Here is a 22,255-nt window from a genome sequence, read left to right on the forward strand (position 1 = left end):
TTTGCTTAAGCAAAGAGATATCACAATTATTTGTTGATGACAATGAAACAGCAAAATTTCCAGTCTGCTGCAGACGTTGTAGGCTTAATAGTATAAACAGCCAAAATGTTTCTCCTCCTGGTAAGGCTGGGGTGAATTCTGCAGGAGGAGAGAAAGAAAGGGAATAATGAACAAAAGGAAAGGTAGCACTGGAAACCATAAACCAGCTACCTTCTCCCAAAGATTTTTAATGTCTCTGGCTGTATGTTTTCGCACATATGACAGCTCCTTAAACTCTGCTGCTGCCACCAGCTGACTGCTGGAGGAAACCAATTCCTCAGTCAGAGCTGGTAGTGTGAGCCTGACGGATCCTGGAGTCACACCTCCCAAAAAGCAGCTCCCAAAACACCACAAGATAGTTTCCTTGTTATAGTAATGGATTTTTTTCCTCTCTCATTATTTGGTAATGAACAATGAAACATTTTTTGAGAAATTAAAAAAAATGTCAGCTCTCCTTATGAGCAAACTTTGTTGTTAACACACACACACGTCTGAGTATTTTCAGATGAAAGCTATTGAAATCCAATGCTTTTCCATACCTTAGCAATGGTCACTTTATTTCCATGACAAAGTGGGTATGACAACTTCAAGAGCAATGCAAGCACCGCTTGCTCTTTTTTAAAACACTATACTCAAACAGCCTTCCAGGTATTGGTTAAAAAGCATCTTTACAAACAGATTAGAAATACCTCCTGTTCTATCTAAAGCAAATATAAGACCTGCTAGGAGCTGAAAATAAGTTGGCATTGAAAAGGGTGGGATTTTTTTGCACCACCCCACCCATGCAGAGTTACTGCATTACCTATAAATCTGAGCATCTGTCACTTCCATCATCCTAATTACATGCAAGTGCCCTGCGAGTTCTTTCAAATCAAAGAAATTTCACTAAAATTCTAGTATTGCAGAGCTGATGCTCAATTTTTTCCAAAAGACAACAGCAAAAAAAAGAAAAACTATGTTGATTTTTTAATTCATTTTTCACTGAGTCAGTAAGGCTTACATTTGTAAACTTTCTTCTGGCAGAACAAAAGTTTATCTTTACTAATAAAGCAAGCTGTTATATGCATTCCTCTGCAGAGATTAAAAAAACAGCAAATACCCAAGATACAATAAAATTACAAGGCAATTCGCCTTGCTTGCATGCTTGGCTTCTCTTGTCTTTAAGCGAATTTTCTAAACCAACAGGAGGTGGACATAAACCAGAAAATGGTTTCCTGATATAAAGCCACACACCCATCATTAAAGTCACACCTATCCTGAGAGATCATAGGCGACAGCGGCATTGGAAGTGACTTCAGGTCACACTAAGCAAACTACCTCTTCATGGCATCCTGTTTTAAGAACATTTCTTTCTTCCTCTTACTGGAACATTTTGACTATAAAAATCAAAGCCAAAATAAGAGCAGACCTTATTGAAGAGCAGCACAGTGAAAACCATATTGTTAAGCTCCTTGTATTTTCTCCCTATATATTAAACCATTTTCCTATCACCTATAATATACACAGCGTAAATAAAAGGAAAACTTAACTGGCTTATTTCCCCTGTGAATAAATATAATTACATTTGTAAAGGAATTATACTTAATAAGCCAGTATAAGCTTAACTAAGCTGTGCAATTAAGATGCTCTAAAGTAAAAATTAATCTATTTGGCATGTATTTTCTCTCTATATCAAAGTCATGTAAAAAGTTTAAAAAAATACTAAGAAATGGTGTCACAACTTGGGTCTAGAAAGGTGCAAACTGCTATTCTAAAAAAAAATCCTTTAATTTTGACAAAAATCCCTAAGTTTGCTCTTGTGAGAAACTGTCTCAGGCCTTTGCTGGTTCACAGGATCTGGGAATACATTAAATTGTGGAACTATCTGGTAGGAAGTACTTTTGAACAGTGGGAACAAGCTTACACAAAAAGGAGAGCAGAGAAGCTGGTTTAAAACCAACGTTGAAGTTGCCTCAGAGGGGAATGCTGGGACAGCTGAACAAACACAGTAGCACACAGGCACACAAAGATCCAAACTAAATATAATACCAGGGAGCTGCAGCACTAGCTAAAGAAAACTAGTAACCCTCACCCCTTCATGTTCCTTACAGGAAAAATGTAACGTGAGGAATAGCATAGAGAGAATTTATGAAGTACGGCCGTCAACAGCTACACAGAAGAAAGCACTCTAGAAATAGATTCATCCTTCAAAGATGCTCAACAGTTTATGCTGTCCCAAAGCAACGCATAACGCTGCAAGAGACAATGAGTACAAAGAAAGCTTTCTACTTACTTCCAGCTCCCCTCTGGCTATGCAAACCACCACAGGTTTGCGCCATACAGATAAACGTAGTGGTGAAGAGATAAGGACGGAGGGGCAAAATGCAGCTCTATCTCTTCTTCCACATTACGCTTCAGAGCCAAAATATCTCTTTCTATAAGTACCTTTGCATCTCTCGTTGAGAGCAGAACTGCTTCTCGTCCCCTCCATACTTCTGCACACAGGACAGGCACAGCAGCTCTGGGGCGTTGAGCTTAGAAAAGCCACAAGCCCGCAGCCCAAAATAAACCGTGACAGTCCCTGGAGAGATTCAACAGGCACAGAGCAAGTCTTTGCAGACACATGGTATAGAAATAAAGCACGCTAGTTAGCTCCCACCACCAGTTTATGTTCTCCAAGCTCTTCATGAAGTGCTAGGAAGCACTGTCACTACAACACAACACAAGCGCTGAGGAACACCCGGTTCCTTCCTACAACAGGGAGGACAGAGCTATAATGGAGCAGGACGGCCACACCTCCCATACAAGGATGTAACAAGGCAGGGATGCCTTTTAAAATAGATATGTTTGAATGGAAAGTTTCACAGTAAAAAAGGAAAGGGTTTTTGCATGTTTGTCCTTTACCATCTTCAGAAGCACATGCAAACTGCCTGGCCCCTTCTCTCCTTTCCAGCAGGCAGGGCAAACCTCAGTGCAGAAGGTTCAGTAAACAGCTGCTAGTTAAGTGCAGCGAATCTCAGCTAGGAATGGTATTCCTTTCATCTCATTTGGAGTACTTATTTGCCATCTTCTTATCAAAACACTTTGTGACAGCCATTGCATTAATATTCAAATTGGTTGTAGTATTTTGCCAAATAAAATATATAAGGTGCAATAAAATAGAACTTGCAGAACTTATTATATAACCTTATAATATGTTATTATAAGGTAATAACATATCCTGAAACAATGAAGAAGGCTCAGTCCCCACACTCCATCCACTTACGCTGAGATCTTGGAGATAATCCTAGTGTAACCTTGAATTAACTGCCTCAGATCATGGCAGCAGCTTAGCAGCAGTGGCACAAAAAAACACAAGGAGACCAAGACCCTAGGTATAAACTTTATTGCTGATGGCTGACAAAAGCATAGATTCTCCCCACTCCTTAAATAATTACTAAAAATAATTAGTCATACATAAATATTAAACATACTTTTAGGAGCAGACCAAATGCATCATAGTACCAAGTAGTCTTTTGCAAAAAGATACTGGTCCCTTTGAAATTCACCTTGTCAACAAGCTAATCTTTCAAATATTCCTCAGTTTTTGCTTGGAATACCTTCCGTTATCACCAGCCCTGAATCACATCAGATTTGTCTTTTTCCCTTCTTAGAAACCTCCTTACTGCTGTGTTACATCTTGTAATTTCCAACCTCCAATTCCTTCTCTGCCTGTGCAAATGTGCAATGAAGTGCATGAGAAAACATGGTGTTGCTAAACTTACTGCTTAAAACAGGAATAAAGGGGACTAAAAACAGTAATGGTTGGAAAACATTTCAGAATCTCTAGGAAAGGAACAAGGACAGCTTATTCCAAGCTTTCTGGGAAAGATAAACACACTAGGAGCAATTCCAGTACATCCATATATAGAGAAAGTCACTCTTGGCTTTCAGCCCTGAATTTAAGCACATCCTTGGATATTTCACGTTACCCACCATGTATAGACTGTAAGTTGGCAAGACTTCTTTGCAACTTAATTATAGGAGTCATATTGCTTTCTCCCTTAAAACACTCCCATAACAGATTTTATTATTATAGATAAAAAGTATGTTTTAGCTCCAGAAAGATTTCTCATAATGTCCCTTCAGAAAATGACAACTACTGGGTTTCTTTCCTATTAGTTGTCATCCTTTACTTTACCATGGTTTGTTTCCTGTCCACAATTTAAGACTTTCTAACAAATTCAAATTGCTAAGTCCGGTATTTTTTAAGCAAACAGGAGCTCTGCTTGTGCCATGTATCTTTTTATCTAACTGATGATAAGGATGATTTCGTCAGACATTGTAAGTTACTGAAATTCTTTAACTGGAATGCAAACCAGACTGCCTGGAACAGCACTTACAGACTTACGCAAACTACTTCTCCAGGGTTCCCCTTGGTGAATATACTCCCTTACTGCATGGACCACAACAGGTTTCAAAGGAGATAGCAGATTATGTGAAGGGAGCACTCTTTCTCCCAGTCACTCCATTCACTCCCCTACCCCATGCTCCTGTCCCTTGTTTAACACCTGCGCTTCTCCACGCTTGGATCAGTGCAAGCCATGTCCCCTCCAGACCCTACTCCTGACAAACTCATTGGTTGTGGCAGGGTTTTGCCCAGATCCAAAATATTTATAATATTCTGGAAACGTTTGGATACTGCTTTCAAAGCCAATGCTATGAAACAGTGAGAGAGACAGACAGATGCCACAAGGATGAGCATTACTGAGCTTTGAGTTAGACCACAATTATAGAATCATAGATTGGTTTGGGTTAGAAGGGACCTTAAAGCCCATGCAGTTCCATTCCTCCCACTGGATCCATTTGCTCAAAGCCCCATCAAACCTGGCCTTCAACAGGCCAACAGACAAGAAAGTCTGTTTAAGTACTTGCACCACAGTGGGGTTTTACTCGCCTCTTCTCACAGCTGTGTTAGGCAGTATATGCAAGTAAGAACTCTCAGTGCAGATGGCCATGAACAGTTGTAAAAAGAGATAGCTTTGCACTTTCAAACACACCATGGGCATTTTCTGGGGTTTTTTGTTTGAATTTTTGGGTGGGTTTTTTTGTGCTGCCCACATTTTTTTTTTTAAAGAGCACTATACTTTCTTCTGGTCATGGCATGCAAATGAAAGATTAAGGAACAGCAATTACTGGAGATACAATCGTCCTCAAAATCCTTCCTCCAGTGGGAGTGCTGTCTTAGAGATGATGTTTTGCTTCCATAAACAAATATCAGAAATACACATGCATCGTGAGACCAAAACCTTTTGTGAAACAACACTTCTACAGAACTGTAAAGGATAGAGACCAATCAGTTGTTTTATGCTTTGTGGTAGCCATAGGGAGCGCCCTTAAACATCAGAGCACAAATACAGACCTACCTTTTCACCACAAATGCCGATTTCATTACCACAGTGGAAAAAAATCCTTAATATCTCTAAGCCAGAAAATGTTAAATGTGTTGGTGGCAGCTCAGCATGCAAAATATTGAAAAGGAAATGTCAAATAATTGCCCAAGCATCAGAACGCTGGCAAGCTGGAATCACAAAGGCAAATTAGCTTCTGCAGGCGGTTTTTGGGTTTGTATTTCTCAAATCAAAATATAGGTCAGATCTGTAACCTCTTTCTCTAGAGATCTGCCAGGCCCTGACAAAATTACTGTCATCTGTGCCATAGTACAGTTTAACTGCTGTTCCCAAAATTCACATCATTTGCCAGCTCAAAATGCTTCATGAGAAAGTATCAAGCCTTGCTCACACAATAACACTGTTCTGATACTATAATAAATGCTGCACATTACAAATTTTCATACAAGTATTTCCTTTTTTACCCCCATCAACATGAAGTCCATAGTGATTTTCAGCAAGATTTTTAAGCAGGAAAAGTACGTACATGTTCTTCAAGTGTTTAGGAACTGTTCAGGTAAAAAAAGACATGTAAGTATATCATCATTCAGAAATTGGTTCTTCAAAACTGAAGGAATATTTCACACACCACACAAATTTCAGAACAAGGTATATTAGGCGTTCTTACGTAAACCACATTTATAATACCAAACCCACACGGCTTATTTCCATGCTGACTAAGCAGAGTTGAAGAGTAGAAGTTGACATGAGATTTATAGCTTTTTCTTGTTTATCTGAAGGCTCCCTGGAGCAGGTTACCTTCTTGGGAGAATGCAGGAAATGTCCAAATCCACAGTCCACTGTGTTGGATGCAGCAGCTAGAGCTCGGCACCAGGTCCTACTGGCATCAGAGCAGCAACCAAGAGTCGTCCTCTACTCCTTTAGCTCACATCACAGGCTTCACTCTCAACAGGCGTTTGGTGCCTGCCGCTTTCAGAGATCTAGGGTCTGTGGGAGAGCCTTCAGCTCAGCTACCGCCCAACCCTGAGACACAGAAGCCTTGTGCTGTGCAGTGTTCAAAGCCCAGCATTTCCTCCCTCTTGTGGCAGGCTGTTCGGACAATTTATCATGCATCTGCTCTCTATTATATGACGTGTTCAGCACTGCTCTGTCTATATTGTTTAGAAATAAGTCTCCCTCATCACAGAATAACTAGGTTGGAAGGGATTTCTGTTGGGATGTCATCTAGTCCAGCTACCCAATCCCAGCTATTGTAACTTCAGAGTTAGATCAGGTTGTTTAGGCCCCCATCCAGTGGAAGTTTTGATGTCCTCAAGGAAAAAGATTATACAGCCTTTCTAGGACCCTGTTCCAGTGTTTCCTTATTCACATCATGATTATTTGTTGGGGTTTTTTCCCTTATATTCAACTGGAATCTCCCTTGCTCCAATTTGTAATGGTTGCTTCTCATCTTCTTGCTGATCTGCTCTGAGAAGAGTCTCTCAGATTTGAACTTAGAGGTACAGGTATGCATGTTACTGCTGACCTGACTTTGCTGCATTGACGATACCTAAGCCAATAAATACCTACTATAGCTGCTGGATTTCCACTGGGACTTATAGTGCCACCGTACAATATTCATGAGGATCAAAATGCTCAAGGTGACCTTTTCAAAGATACTTACATCTCTAAGCCTAAAGGGACTTTTCACAACCTTTGTGGGAGCTGACAGTTTGGAAATGAAGAAATACATGCAAAACCATAATCCTGCAGTTTCACAAGAAGTAAAATCTGCTTATCTTTTTTTATTTTACTTCATTGTTTGTACATAAAACCAAGAGGGCATCACACTTTTGTTTATGAATCCATTGCAGAGAAATAACCAACTCTCACAATCAAAACTCCCACAGAGCTGCTGCAGAAGTCATGTCTTAACTGGAACTCTGTCTAGTCTAGACTTAACTGGTCTGCCTAGTTCCTAGTTACTGGCAAAATTAAATGGAAACTTCCACATCACTCAAAATTCTGCTGCACATGGACAATTTGGTAAACTTCACTTCTAAATATTTACTCTCAACTCAAGTGGACTAAAGAACCCTAAACACAGCACAAATATAGTATCAAGAGAAAAGACAAATATTTTCTTTAGACAATAACCTCTGCCTAATTTGAAGCTTGATCCAGGCCAGGTCCATTTTTATGCCTATGACAGGAAACCATCTCCCAAATTTAATTTCATTTAATTTAAAGAAGCAAATAAGTTAGGATCCATTTTCCCACTTCAAGCTCATGTTTCCATGTTGATTTTCAACTTTTCAAATTCTCCGTCTCACCAGCCCCTTGTTCAAGAACATTTTTTTGCTGAGCTCCTGCTTGGACTTTTAACAACTCATCTCTTTACAGGTTCAGAATGTAACTGATTTTTAAAGATGCTAAAAGCCAAATTCGTCCTTTAGCTCACAGTTCAGTTTCTTCTGTCTTTTCATTCCAACAGCCCTGGAAGAGCTTTAGCAGCTGTTTGTGTATAATGATTCTTATAACATGGCATTGTGATGTACGTCATTCCCACAGAGTCCATCTGACAGGGCCATTCTCTTAATAAATATCCCGAGAGCTATCTTTATTGTCCAGAACATTGTCACACAGCTGTCTCTCCCTGATAATAGCTATCTCTATGTTTATATCATGTTATACTCACCTCAGATAATTTGGAGCAAACTGAGAAGCTATAACATAACTGCAGCACTCACATCCGCTGCTGTCAGGACACAGAGGATACCATTATGTGTTTGAACAATTTTTCATGCTAGGAAGGCTTGTTCCAGCCACAGAACAGCTTCACTAATTCCAATACATACATATCCAAAGCACTAGTGCTTTTACCATCAGCACAGATTAAGCCACAGCTGGGAAAGCAGAGCACTGCAAATGCAGATGCAGCAGCCTTTAAAAGGTTTAATTTGGTTTCTCCATAAAATCCTTACACTCTGCCGGCTAGTGGCATCATCTACCCTATATAATAGCACTCCAGCATTAGACATGGGTATAATTTTGTATGGGAATCAGCTTTAAAACCACATACAGTGAAACAGCTTAGAAACAAACCACATTAACATGGCATTATAAATGCTGTTTAACAAGTATCTGAACTTGGTATCTCATGTCTATGTAAAGACTGGAATCTCCAAGACTGTCAGTTTGGCATTTCTTGAGTGCAAGCATCAGTGTTCATTAAAAACACCGATGTTAAAAAATGTTAGGAAGAGGAAATCCCATTTATCAACTTTTCTGTTTGCATGAAACCAGCAATACAGGCAGTCTTAAGTATTGCAAATTAAATTTCCTCTATTTCTTCTGCTGACCTCAGTATTAGCTTCAGGTACCAAAATGGAGTGAGTTCATACTTGAAGTGGGTGTTTGATGGGAGGTTCATTGGTTGTTTTAATCTGTTTAAATCTGTACGGTTGTAACATATTTCTCAGATAAAACATTGTGAGGTGTATTACTCTAAGCTTGAGAATCAAAAAAATTACTAACCAAGTCAGTAAAAAAACTCCTTTCCCTATGTTCCTTTGTCTTGTGGGTGGCTGAAGTTGCCAGTTTCACAGTCCTGGATTGATCAGCCACCATGGAAACAATTCCAGTGATGCCATATGCTTTTAGGATATGTACACACAGAACCACATTGGATGACACCAATCACCAAATGCAGAAGAAACAGGAAGGAGTACCAAGATGAATGTTGCTCTTTACAGATGCTGGCTTTCTTTTCCTTTCTGCTCCTGAAGGAGAACAGGCTTCAGGAAGAGCATGAAGATGTCACAGAAGATTTACATGCATCAGGAAGATAGCTGTATAGCTGAGTGTTTCCTACAGATAGATGCAAATAGTGCCAGAATGAAAGCAGATTCCTTGCAGGATGAACGCAAATGACAACTCCACTGACACCCATCAATGACTCTTACCAACAATTTTTTATACAAATACCAAAGTTGTTGCGTGTTCTCCTGGCTCTACATTCTACTTCCATGGAATTAATCTCTGTAGTGTGTTGGACAGAAGGATGGAGGAAGCAGCTGCAGAACAAAGAAGTTGCAACACCCTTAACTATTAATTTAAATTATGATTAGTTTAAAACACTAGGAATATTTACAAGTGCTAATGTCCAATTAGTGAAGCAAACCAAATAAAGCATCTGGTCGCCCTGTTTTCTGTTTGTTCAGCTATACAACTTTTCTACAAAGATATTAGGTATCCAGTTTAATTCTTTTGATTCAAGAAGGGTGAAAGTTCCTACCACGAGGTGGCAGGAGCTTCCCAATTAAAGTCATACCTAATCAGCGTTCTATTTGCATATTGTTAATTGTCAGGATTATAGATCTTTTCCAAGAACCAGGATTGCTTCAGATGGGTGGTTGTTTTGGTTTTGGGGTTTTTTTTGTTGTTTTTTTTTTGTTTGGTTTGTTGTTTTTTTCCCCCATAACAAGAAAATAAAAGGATAAATCTTTTTTAAAAGCAGTAGAAGAGGTCACAAAAGCCTGTGGACAGCACAAGCTGTTGCCTACTCAGTTCAGGAATTATAACTAAAAAGGCTTCCAGAAACAGTTTAAAAAGAGATTTAATAAGAGCTTTAGAGCTCTTATTGTTCGCTACTTATTCTGCTAAATTATAATTATTATAAATTGTGCTGTCAAAAACATAACAAAATCCCAAAGCTGTTTCTGCATAAACATCACTGGAGCTGCACACCATAGTGTTTGTAGATTACATCATCTTGTTAACAAGAATAATTATATTTAGTTCCTGAAAAAAAATCGCTTTAAGCTAGAGCTGAGGATATTGCCCTTCTTCCTTCCCTTTAGTCCTAAGCAGCTAGCCAGCTAATTTCAACAAAATCTTTCAGTTTTGGGCAACTGGCATTTCCACCAGAAAATCATTGTGAGTAGAAGACCCCAACCACCTTTAACTGCAAGCTTGTCAGCATAGTCTAGAATATATATCTAGGTTCTAGAATATATATCTAGGTTCTACAAATGTTCACGTTAGTGTGCTGTCCTCTACTTAACACTTAAGCACTCACACACCCTTTTTTTTTTTTTTTTTCCAATGTCAGTATTAAATGCAATTCCAAAAAGAAAGCCAAGTCAGTTATTCTGTACTACGCTGGTGAGAAGGACAGGAAATCAAGAAACTTGGGGTTGGGTTTTTTTTTTTCAGCAAGGGTTTTTTAAAAATCTGTCCAGCTTTAAATGCCAGTCCTGAAATTAATGTTCAACAACAAAACAATAGCTTTTGCATTTATACACAGAAAAGACTAGAACCTGTCATTTGGAGGAAAATTCTCTTGAAGTGAATGCACATCCACTTTCCGTTGCAGCTGTAACAGAAATCACCACGGGAAGTCTTTGCTAAAACATTAAAGCGCAGCGTGTACACTTACATCTCTTCTTTTTGTAATAAGCAGCATTTTGTAATACAGTCTGAAGTGACTGAGTAAAAGGGACATTTGCACAGCAAGAGACCAGGACTCACCCAGGAGAATGGATGCAGAATTTTGTTTCGCTCCTGAGCTGGCCAGCCAACAGCGTATCCTGGGACAGAAAGAGGAGCATTAGGCAATGAACCAGACAAGTGATCTTTCCCAACCAGCTAGGTGAATTCAAGTTAATATGCACACAGGAATAAGGCTGGTTCATATACCCATTTAATTACTTCAACACCATAAGAGGCTAAATAAGTGATTTTACTGTCAGAGAATGATCTGCTTTTTCAAATCAGGGTGAATCAAGCTCAAATTCCAGTGACACTGTCATATCTTCTTACCTTTCTTCACCTAAACATCAGCGAGTCTGGTTTTTAGCAGGGAGAGCAACACTTCACTAGGGTGACGTTCTGCTTCTAGCTTTCACAACACAAGTGTGGATATGATGACTTTGACTGTTCAAGTGGAGTTGTATTTTTATTATAAATGCTAGGTATGGTAAAAGTAATTTGTAGGGTATTTATAATCAGCACTAACTGCCATGCATCTACCTGTCCAGTACGGAAGGTTTTAAACTCATGTGAGGGATTTACCCCCACACCAAGGAGAGAGAAACTGTGATAAAGCCAGTTGAGGAGAGAGAGGGAGGTCACCACTTCTTAATCTATGTAACGGCTTCATAAGAGAGGCTGCCAAAGTGCTTAAAGTCAATGACATCACATACTTCAGTTTATGTAAAGACAGCCCAGTATTTCTACCCTGCTGCTTTTATTCATATGTGCAACCATGATACCCACTACACAAAGAAAAGCCACGATCTGAATTTTGAATTCTTCACCATTTTCAAGCTGCATTGCTTCAAGAGTGGAGCTGATGGGACTTCAACTGTTGACTAAGTATCCAGCTAAAGGTTAAAAACTTTCATTGAAGTACTAATTTATTTCTTAGCAGTCTAATTCATCAGCATAGCAAAAGATTTCTGTGGATATTTTCAGCGTATTCTCAAGTAATTGGAAAACATTGTTACTGATTCTTTACTAAAAGGAAAAGGTTTCACTGGAAGGTTTACTAGAAGTTCTCAGCATAAGAAATCAAAGCTATCTGAACAGCTCAACTTCCATCTTCCTAGTCAAACATTCAACCTTGGATGTATTTCTGCTAGTAGGGATAAGTTCCTTTGAAGAGACTCTCACTGGAGTTCACAGAAAAAATGGGTTCAAGAATTCTTGTCACATACATATAGTTAACCTATATGATCTCACAGAAAGTTAAAGAAAAGAATGAGATATTGGATTATTGGGTGGGACTGTGGGAACTGTAAGCTTTCAAACACAGTTTAATTTAAAAAGGATTTTGACAAATTAGCCTTTCCATTACCTAGACCTCCTGCAATGCAGAGAGACGGACGCAGGTCACATATGTCATTCGTTGACAGTTGTGAATTACATGATTATTTCTGTATAACAACGTGGGGCTTAACTAAAAACACTGTCCCACATAAGTTCACAGAAGATCTAATTACAGAAGACTCAATCATCTTAGACATATTATAATCTTCCCTGACCTAAGCATATACTGTATTCTGATTCTAAAATCTATAATAAAAATCAGTACCAGCACAGTTAAATGGTTTTAGCAGAGCGTATGACTTGTGTAAAAGCTATTGAGAGCCTTAAGCCTTTTATCAGAACGTACATCTAAGTTTCCTTCTTTAGTATACTGTAGGTTCTGGCACTGAGACAGCAAGTCTTTATCTTAGCATGAAATGTGAAACAATACCTCAAGAAATAAAGAGCTTGGCAAAGAGATCGGTATCACTTGTTTTAGTAACTCTGTGGTAGACTACTTGGAAGAAGATTGGACAAAATGTCTCTGCTCCTTGATCTACATCAGGTTAAATGTGATTGGTTTATTATCAACATCATTTTCTACCTTGGAGACTGACTTTGCAAGTCATAATAAAACAGCTCTTCAAGAGAGAAAGACATCTCTGGCTCATTTTGAAGTTTTCTGCAGACACACTCTTAATGACAACTGTTTGAACATAAGCCACATATGACTACGTTTAAGTGATGCCAAATTATGTACATGTTGTAATTCTTGAGATTTCATTGTAATTCTTTAGATTTCATTTGGGTTTGTTTTTCAATTCTACCTCTTCCATAAGCTTCTAAATAAACACCTTAGGTTTTTTTCTCATGCATCTGAGAATCTGAGACAACGTTGCATTTGTCTGCTCATCGCTACACATATGTTTTCACACAGCATACATTGCTCAGGAAATCAGTTGTTTTCTCTCATGAAATATGCTGTCTGTGCTCAATGGTTCCATATAATCAATATGGGCAATCAGCCTGCAGACTGCACGCTCAGTCTCATGGTCCAAATCACCTATATAGCCTCCAAAGAGATTTTTAGAAATACTTCCTACTTCAATGGCATTCCATCAGGTAACAAAGACAGTGTCCTTAGCATAATTTGTGTGCTAAGACATCTGCAAAATACATAAACTACCCACAGGTCATTTCTAGTGACTAATCTGAAGATGCTGCAACATAGAGAATAGAACATAATTCAGCAATAACTTCAACTCAGGTACTGAGTAAAACAAAATAGTTTCTCTGAAAAACTAAGACTGTTTCATAAATCTATGCGAAGGTAAACTAAGGTAACTAAACTAATACTTCATACTCCAAATCCATTAAAATAGATGAGAAAGCTGGAATTTGCAAGAGCTGACACTCCTGGAAAGGAGTGTACTCCTGGGAGCAGTGCAGATAAAGCACTGAAGGACTTGAGACCAAAAGGAATTTTCTTAGTTCAAAGTACCTTCTACTAAATCAGGCATTTCTTTTATTAAGAGTCAAAAGACAGTTCAAATTTTATGTAAAATTATTTAACGTCTGTAAACAGATTAACAGTGTAATCGTCAAGGGAAGAATATTAACTTCACTGGCTCCACCCAAATTTTAGGGTGAAGCACGAAGTTCTGCCAGATCAGAACACTTCCAGTATATCACATTGCAGATTATGAGTTTGCTAAGAAGTAGTGCAGGCTAATAGAACAAGTTTGGAGAGTGACTGATAAAGAGACCTCTAAAATCATAGAGCCCAACACCACTGTGCCCACGGTGCCAAGTCTACATGGTTTTTTTTAACCCCTCCTGGGATGGAGACTCTACCACTTCCCTAGGCAGCTGTTTGCAGTTCTTCCATCACTGGAAGCAAAGAAATTTTTACTAATATCCAATCTAAACCTCCGCAGCACAACCCAAGGCCATTTCCTCTCATTGCCTGCTCAGGTTTGCTGTATTCTAAGGTGTGAAAGGCAAAGCTCCCCTGGCAGCCAAGGTGGCAGCTGGGTGGGATGGGACAGGCTGCAGCCCCCCTTTGGAGAACAGCCTGGAGGCTCCCAGGAGGGCAGGTTGGGTGCCCACAGCTGCTCGCTCAGCAAAGTACTGCAGGCAGCATTCTGGGAAAGCCAGGAGGCAGCGGGAGGGAGCGCAGATGGGGAGGAGAGCACTGATTGAAGATGTACAGTGAGAGCAGGAAGGAGTCTGGGTGTGCAGAGTGGGTTAGGGAGAGCACTCACCTCAGCCTCTGGGAAGGAGAAGAAAAGATCCTCTTTGCGGTGCTTCCCCAGTACCAAATCCAGAGGCAGTTTCCTAAGAATGGGCTTGGAAAGCAGCCTTGCGCCTGATAAGCAGCGAAAACTTTCTGTTGGCCTCTTCAGTTGTTTTTCTTTCTGCAAGCGCGCTTCGCTCCAGTCAGAGCTGGCTGGGAGTTCTTCCCACAGCATCCAAGGGCGGGAAAAGAGGAGTAGGAGGCACCAGCTTCAATTCTTATCTTCTAATCACTTTGGCTTTTAAAGACATGTGTTGTGCACTAAAGATAATGAGGAGTTGACCATGTGCTTTCATTCCGTGGCTCCCTCTGGTAGCCTTCTAACCTATGGGGTGGGAGGAAGGGTGAGAGGCTACTGGTTTGTTCTCCTTAAATCATAATGTACAAACTCTAGTAATTGTAGAATGCCAGGTTGGAAGTGACCGCAGGGAACATCTGATCCAACATTTTTAGGTGATATATAGCTTCAATGAGATGGCCCAACACCCTGTCAGGCTGAGCCTTAAAAGCATCCAGTGTATAAGAATCTACCACTTCCCTGGGGAGATTATTCCAGTGTTTAACTGTTAATCTTTAATAGTTGGTGTTCTCTTCTATATTCTTGGAATTTAACAAAACTACAGCATTGCAGTTTTGAGCAACCTTGCTGTAAGATGGTGGATCATGGATAAAATTCTCCTTTAAAAAGACTTCTGGTGCAACCCTTTTGTCTGTAGTCTTTATTAAATATAACCTGTACAGCCTGTGCCCTGGCAACATCAAGGCATTTTTGCAGCCCTCTACGCAAATGATAGCAGTACAGCTAGTGTGGAAAACATACGTAAGACAAATCAGCCTATCCCACAGCAAAGCAGATAATGACTGGGGCTTTTTAAATTGTTTTGGTGCCAGTAGGACACTTCTATACCAGCTCAGCAAGGCAAGTTCCCTCTGGCGGGTCATTTCCTTAAAGGACAGGGTTTCCCTCAAAAAGATTCAGTGTTGTCCAGGCTTACTGAAGTTGGCCCAATCTGGTAGAGCCTATGTTTGACAGCACATAGGTTTAGGAAGCTGTAAGATTTCTGTAAAGCACTGATCAGTAAACGCTTTTGCTCTGAGTAACTTTAAAGACTCGGGGCTTCATGTTATTGCTGTGCAGACTGTGACAGCATACAAGAATCTTCAGTTTTTAAGTTAAAGCCCTTTAAAGTAGGCATATTAAATGTTAACTAGTGTAATTTTATTTCATAATGTTAAAATAATGTTGAATTTTAATTCCATCCTTCTTGTATTTGGAAAATTACCATCCTTGTAATTACTTCAGAGTAACCATTTACTTACGGAGATACAGGAGAATAAGACGAGAATAAGGCAGAGAGAAAAACAGGAGTAGCAGGACAAATTAAAAACAGTCGCACCAGTGGAGCAGAGCAATTCCTCAGGAAAACATGTTCCATGGGGTGGTGGGCACTTGCGTGTGTGCCTCTTGCAGGGATCATTTCTGGGGTAGGTATGTCCTACTAGCATGGAGAGAGTGGTTTCACTGTGCCTGCACTCTTTCTTTGTGGAAAGTTCTGAAATCAGGACATTTTCCTTCAGGAAGTCACAGAATCACAGAATCACAGAATCACAAGGTTGGAAAGGACCCATTGGATCATCAAGTCCAACCGTTCCTAACACTCCCTAAACCATGTCCCTAAGTACTTCATCCACCCGTTCCTTAAACACCTCCAGGGAAGGCGACTCGACCACCTCCCTGGGCAGCTGTTCCAGTGCCCAATGACTCTTACTGTGAAGAATTTTTTTCTGATATCCAACCTGAACCTCCCCTGACGGAGCTTCAGGCCATTCCCTCTAGTCCTGTCCCCTGTCACTTGGGAGAAGAGCCCAGCTCCCTCCTCTCCACAACCTCCTTTCAGGTAGTTGTAGAGAGTAATAAGGTCTCCCCTCAGCCTCCTCTTCTCCAGGCTAAACAACCCCAGCTCTCTCAGCCGCTCCTCATAAGACTTGTTCTCCAGCCCCCTCACCAGCTTTGTTGCTCTTCTCTGGACACGCTCCAGAGCCTCAACATCCTTCTTGTGGTGAGGGGCCCAGAACTGAACACAGTACTCAAGATGCGGTCTCACCAGTGCCAAGTACAGAGGGAGAATAACCTCCCTGGACCTGCTGGTGACCCCATTTCTGATACAAGCCAAGATGCCATTGGCCTTCTTGGCCACCTGGGCACACTGCTGGCTCATGTTCAGTTGGCTGTCAACCAGCACCCCCAGGTCCTTCTCTTCTGTGCAGCTCTCCAGCCATTCTTCCCCCAGTCTGTAGCGCTGCATAGGGTTGTTGTGCCCCAAGTGCAGGACCCGGCATTTGGTCTTGTTAAACCTCATCCTTGAATTGAGGCTGGGGACTCCCAGGTCACTGGTTCAATGGGCTCTTGCCAGAAACGCATCTCTGCATGAAACTTTTGGGTGCACATCTGCAGCCAGGGGCGTATGGCAGAGCGAAGAGCGCTGCTCCTACTCTCACCCCTCTGCTGCAGCCACACTAGGACCATTTATTGTGGAGCTGACCGCATGTGGAAGGGGCAGGCAGTGCCCTCTTCTGTACACCTCCTCCTCTCACTGTTTAGAACTAAGAGGCACACAAAGCCCCCAGGCACATAGAGCCTTGCACCCAGGTAATGTTTAAGACACACAAAATACAAGTGAAGAAGTCAATCTTTACATTAGGTGATGCTGTATTCCTGCTGCAAGGGCAGATCGATACCCCTGACTCACCTCGGACCCCAGAGCCACTCTGAGAGCCTCCTGTTTCTGAGGTCCAGCTGTTTGGGATTTTGCACATGGAAACCACAGGCAATATCAGAGCAATAATTCATCGCTGAAGAAACATTTATTGGAAATGGAACTTGCGTGTTTTCTCAAGTTAAGGAGTATCTTGTTAAGATAGAGGTCCAAAAGATAAAGGTTTCCAGTCTCTGGGTGCATCACTCTTCCACTGTATTTCTATAAAGTTGAAAGCTTTCTTTTGCATCAAATAACTTTACCGCAACTTGTAAGTTCTGCTAAGAGTGTCTTTTCAGTGTTGTGTGAACAGAGAAGCTGTGTACAATTTCTGGGATAAGGTTAAACAGCCTTATCCTTGAGCGATTATCTGTGCAACTTTTCTGGTTTTACTTTAAGTATACTCAGAATAAGACCAGCTTCAGTGCCTTATTTCCTTTGAAACCAATGATTTAGATACTACACTGTGACCTTTTCACTTAACTGCTTACTACTTCTACATTCTGAGTTTCAGTGCGATCTAAACGGGATAGCATGGGAAAAAAAAACACTAAAAGGCAAGGCTGTGGTAAACTACTGCCACAGAAATCAGAGCTAAAATGCTATTTTTCTAAGATCATTTACCATGGATACAAACTAGCTGCTAGATATGAAATAACCTCTGCCTCAGTTTAATCCTTTTGGTTTAAAGCAGAAAACACAATGTTGTGATGCTCTGCTACCTGGAAGTCATTAGAACCTGTGAGCAAACACACTTCTTTCTGTTAACAGGAGCCATTTTTGCGTGGGCTGGGTTTTTTCTGTGGTTGTTTTTACACTCAGTTCAGAGACTGAATATGTCATTACAGCATGCAAAACTAATGTGCAGAAAACATTTAAAGGCTTTTAAAATATTATTATTTAAGAGAACATGAAGCAGCAAGATCCTATTCCTCAGTGAAAGGAAAAATGACACAATAAGCCTCGAGCTTTATTGTGCCTTCTTGTTTCCACCAAATTTTGAAGGTTCTGGGCTAGAATCCTCTGAATGAACAGCTACATCAGAAAAAAATCAAATATAATTTGTCCTTAAGTATTCTTGCACGTATATATAATTAGTCCGTTACAGAGAACACTGTATTTTTTTGCCTGCCAGGGTAGCATTTTTAGTAATGACTATTTAATTGCTAGAGGTGGGAAATGCAAGAGCTGTGCATCATACAGGTGTACATTCATTCCAATTTGAATTTAAGTCTCAACAAAATCAACCTATGAGATAATTCTTCAAGCTTCTCCAAAGGCATTTCGTTGCTCACTTACTAGTTTCCTTTCAGAAAGCCCCGAGTTGTGATGCCTACATAAATGACTATGGCAGCTTCCTGAACCGTTAACCTGATCACCTGGTTCTGAAACTCAGTTCTCTATATCCATAAGCTCATTCACTCTGCCCTAACGACTTCAAGCTTAGCCCCAACCAGGCCATTTATTACTAAGTGGCAACTTAAATCAACCTCCTTTAGGTGGAGGCTCATTGATAGAGGAGTCCATGCCTGGGAGACCTGTCTTTTTCCGAGCTGCAGTCTCTATTTTCCGCACCAGGTCCACATCCCACCGATGGGTGACAAAGCTAACCACGGTGCCAGGTGCCTTGCTTCCAACTCGTCCCACCCGCCCCACGCGGTGCAGGTAGTCCTGCAGGGTGGCTGGGAAGTCGTAGTTGACCACAAGCTGCACGCTGCTGGTGTCCAGTCCCCGTGAGGCGAGGTCCGTACAGACAAGGACAGGCATGTCACCCTTCTGGAAGGAGGCGAAGATGCCAGCTCTAGCGGCTGCCGCCATCTGTCCCTGCAGCCTCAGGTGCTTGATTTTGTGGTCATCCAGGATGTAGCCCAGCCAGTTGACGGTGCTGGCAGTGTTGCAGAAGATGAGGACGGCTCCACTGGACACCTGGCGTTCCTTGAGCAGCTGCAGCAGTTCCGGCAGCTTGTCCCGGCCCTTGAGGCGCACAAACTTCTGCTGGACGTGGGGAGGCAGGCGGTGCAGGCTCTGGGTGCCAAGCAGGACAAACCGTCCCACGTCCGTGAACTTGCCCAGCGTCTCGCTCAGCCCCGCGGGGAAGGTGGCTCCCACCACCACCACCTGCGTCCTCTCCTCTGCGGGTCCCGCCGGCACCGGGGCTCCAACGGCAAGGGGTGCGTGTGCCAGGATCTCCTCTAGCGGCCCCACGAAGGACTCATCCATCAGCGCATCAGCCTCGTCCAGCACCACCCAGCGCAGCCTGTCGAGCGCCAGGAAGCGGCGCCGCAGCGCGTCCCGCAGCGCCCCGGGGGTGCCGAGCAGCACGACGGGGCCGCCCGGGGGAGCCCACAGCTGCCTCCGCAGACCCCCCGCCGCTCCGCCCCCCAACAGCGCCCGCACCGACAGCCCCGCGGGGCCGCCCAGCGCCGCCGCCACCGAACCCGCCTGCGCCGACAGCTCCCGCGACGGCAGCACCACCAGCCCGCGGGGCCGCGCCGGCCACCCTTCCTCCTCTTCCTCCTCCTCCTCCTCCTCACGGCGGCGCAGCAGGCGGTGCAGCAGCGGCACGAGGTAGGCGAGGGTCTTCCCGCTGCCGGTCTCGGCGGCGCAGAGGGCGCTGCGGCCGCGCTGCAGGACGGGCAGGGCGAGGCGCTGCACGGCCGTGGGGCGCCCGGCCGCGAGGCTCGACAGCCCCGGCAGCAGCGCGGGGTGCAGCCCCAGCTCGGCGAACGATGGGCCCTGCGCCGCCGTCTCCTGCAGCGCGGGGGGAGCCTCCCGCGAGGGCTCCAGCTGGAAATAATCCCCGCATGCCTTCCGGTGCTTCCACCCCGCCGACACCAGCGCTGGCCGCTCCCAGCGGCCCACCGTCTGCCACCGCGGCTGGCTCAGCTCGGGGCGACGGCTCCGCAGCAGCAGCCGCCCGCCCCGCGGGGCCGGGGCCGCCTCCTGAGCCTGTCGCCGCCGCCGCCGCGCCCGCAGGGCCCAGGGCACCCGCACCACGTTGGCGAGGGGCGGCTCCCCCGCCGCAGCGCCGGTGGCCGCGAACCGCCGCGGAAGCAGCAGCAGCAGCGCCGGAGGCGCGGCCGCCATGGTGCGGGGCGGAGCGGCTGCTGCGCACGTGCGGGGCGGCGCGGAATGATGACGTCTGCGCGAAACCGCGGCCACGCCTATCGGGCCTCGCGGAGGAGCGCGAGGAGGTGAGAGCTGGGGTGGGGGCTGCCCCGAGTGCTGAGAGTGCGCCTCGGGTGGACTCCTCTGGGCTGTGCCAGGGCTCGGATGGGCTCCTCTGGGCTCTGTCAGGGCTCTGAAGGGCTCCACTGGGCAGTGCCAGGGCTCGGATGGGCTCCTCTGGGCTGTGCCAGGGCTCTAAAGGGATCTCCTGGGCTGTGCCAGGACTCGGGTGGACTCCTCTGGGCTCTGTCAGGGCTCTGAAGGGCTCCACTGTGCAGTGCCAGGGCTCTGAAGGGTTCCTCCGGGCTGTGCCAGGGGTCTGATGGGTTTCTTTAGGCTGTGCTAGGGCTCCTCTGGGCTGTGCCAGGGCTCCACTGGGCTCCTCTGGGCTGTGCCAGGAGTCCACTGGGCTCCACTGGCCTCTGCCAGGGCTCCACTAGGCTGTGTCGGGGCTCCACCGAGTTCCACTGGGCTTTGTCAGGCCTCTCATGGGCTCCTCTGGGCTCCACAGGGCTCTGTTTGCTCTGCCAGGGCTCCTCTGGGCTGTGCCAGGGCTCCACCAGGCTCTGTTTGCTCTGCCAGGGCTCTGCAAGGGCTCCACCAGGCTCGGTTGGCCCTGTCAGGGCTCAGTCAGGGCTCCACCAGGCTCTGGCAGGGCTGGCAGCAGGCGCGGGGCTGTGGGGGCCAGGCTAGCAGTGTCACAGCCGCCAGCTGTGAGGGCCTCATCCCGTCTGGCTGCCTCTGCCCCGCCACACGAGGGGGCTGGGTGTTACAAGAGGGAAGTTGCCTCCTGTGGTTATCCCCCTTGGTTTTCCGTTCCAGGCAGTACCGTAGCAGGGATGACGGTGAGCACACCACTGTGCTTTGGAGGAAAGAAGATCCTGGCTCCGATGGTGCGGGTGGGAACATTACCAATGCGCCTTCTCGCCCTGGACTACGGTGCCGATATTGTGTACTGCGAGGTAGGGAGGGTGGGCAGAGGGGGCAGCCTTGTCTGGTAGCATTGTCAGAGTGCAGGGATAGGATGAGTGCAAATGGTTTTAAGCTGAAAGAGGGAAAATTGAGATGAGATATTAAGAATAAATGTTTCCCTGTGAGGGTGATGAGGCCTTGGCACAGGCTGCCTATAGAAAAGTCATGGCTGCCCCATCCCTGGAGTTCTTCAAGGCCAGGTTGGGTGGGCTTTGAGCAACCTGATCCGATGGGAGGTGACCCTGCCCATGGCAGGGGATTTGGAATTCTGTCATCTCTGAGGTCCCTTCTGACTCAAATAATTCTATGATTATTATTAAGAGTAGTAGGAATAGACTTTGTTTATCGTAGGGCTTTTTCTTTTACGTCTATTTTTCATTAGGAAAATGGGAATCTCTATGGCTTAAGGCGTTTCCCTTTGAGCAGTGCTCATTTTGGCAAACCCATATTTTAAGACTGTTCAATAATTTCAATTTGTTTAGACAAAACACCCACCCTAATAATTTCTTTCATATTTTGGGGCTTTGTTTGTTTGTTTGTTTTGGTTTGAGGCTGGTTTTTTTTGAGTAGTCGCAACATTGAAGGAAGCCTTAGGCTGATTCTAATCAGTTTGTTCTGCTGTGCTAACGCAGAGCATCCATATATACCCCTCTCAACGCTTTGGTCCTTGTTCCTTAACCACTTTTCTTAAAGCCGCCTGAACTGGAGAGTCTAGTTTGCTGCAGATATTGTTGGCTGGACTGCTCTGTAACTTCAGGTACTTAGTCTACACCATCCTTATTGTTGCAGTGCATCAGTATTCCTGTTTTTCTTTGAGTGGTATTACTTCTTAACTGTAGATCCCAGTACAAGTTACATGAATCAGC

General features: G+C 43.9%; 2 protein-coding genes across 5 annotated transcripts in view; one reads left to right on the top strand and one right to left on the bottom strand.

Annotated features, from left to right (window-relative positions):
* DDX28 (DEAD-box helicase 28) lies at positions 1-20,373 on the bottom strand. Of its 2 annotated transcripts, XM_054079112.1 has the most exons (5): positions 17,244-20,373; positions 14,462-14,818; positions 10,920-10,978; positions 9,353-9,463; positions 1-138 (listed from the first exon to the last, which is right to left on the bottom strand). In XM_054079112.1, exon 1 carries the CDS (start codon positions 20,334-20,336, stop codon positions 18,735-18,737), a length of 1,602 nt encoding a protein of 533 aa, XP_053935087.1. In that variant the 5' UTR covers positions 20,337-20,373; the 3' UTR covers positions 1-138; positions 9,353-9,463; positions 10,920-10,978; positions 14,462-14,818; positions 17,244-18,734. The 2 variants fall into 2 exon arrangements, with proteins under 2 accessions (XP_053935087.1, XP_053935086.1); XM_054079111.1 differs by lacking the exon at positions 9,353-9,463 and having other exon boundaries at positions 12-138.
* The window catches only part of DUS2 (dihydrouridine synthase 2), a 20,246-nt gene continuing 17,706 nt past the window's right edge, over positions 19,716-22,255 (top strand). The window contains exons 1-2 of one of the 3 annotated variants that reach the window (XM_054079113.1): positions 19,716-19,817; positions 21,240-21,379. In XM_054079113.1, the coding sequence (XP_053935088.1) occupies positions 21,257-21,379 (123 nt within the window). In that variant the 5' untranslated portion in view covers positions 19,716-19,817; positions 21,240-21,256. Of the gene's footprint in view, positions 19,818-20,324; positions 20,444-21,239; positions 21,380-22,082; positions 22,147-22,255 lie in introns of those variants that run through there. The other 2 variants (XM_054079115.1, XM_054079116.1) reach the window with 2 other exon arrangements.

This window comes from Cuculus canorus, chromosome 13 (genome assembly GCF_017976375.1).
Source record: "Cuculus canorus isolate bCucCan1 chromosome 13, bCucCan1.pri, whole genome shotgun sequence".
NCBI classification, from domain to species: domain Eukaryota; kingdom Metazoa; phylum Chordata; class Aves; order Cuculiformes; family Cuculidae; genus Cuculus; species Cuculus canorus.

Excerpts from the sequence above, each read along its gene's own strand:
- DDX28 (XM_054079112.1), bottom strand. The coding sequence starts at position 20,336 with ATGGCGGCCGCGCCTCCGGCGCTGCTGCTGCTGCTTCCGCGGCGGTTC.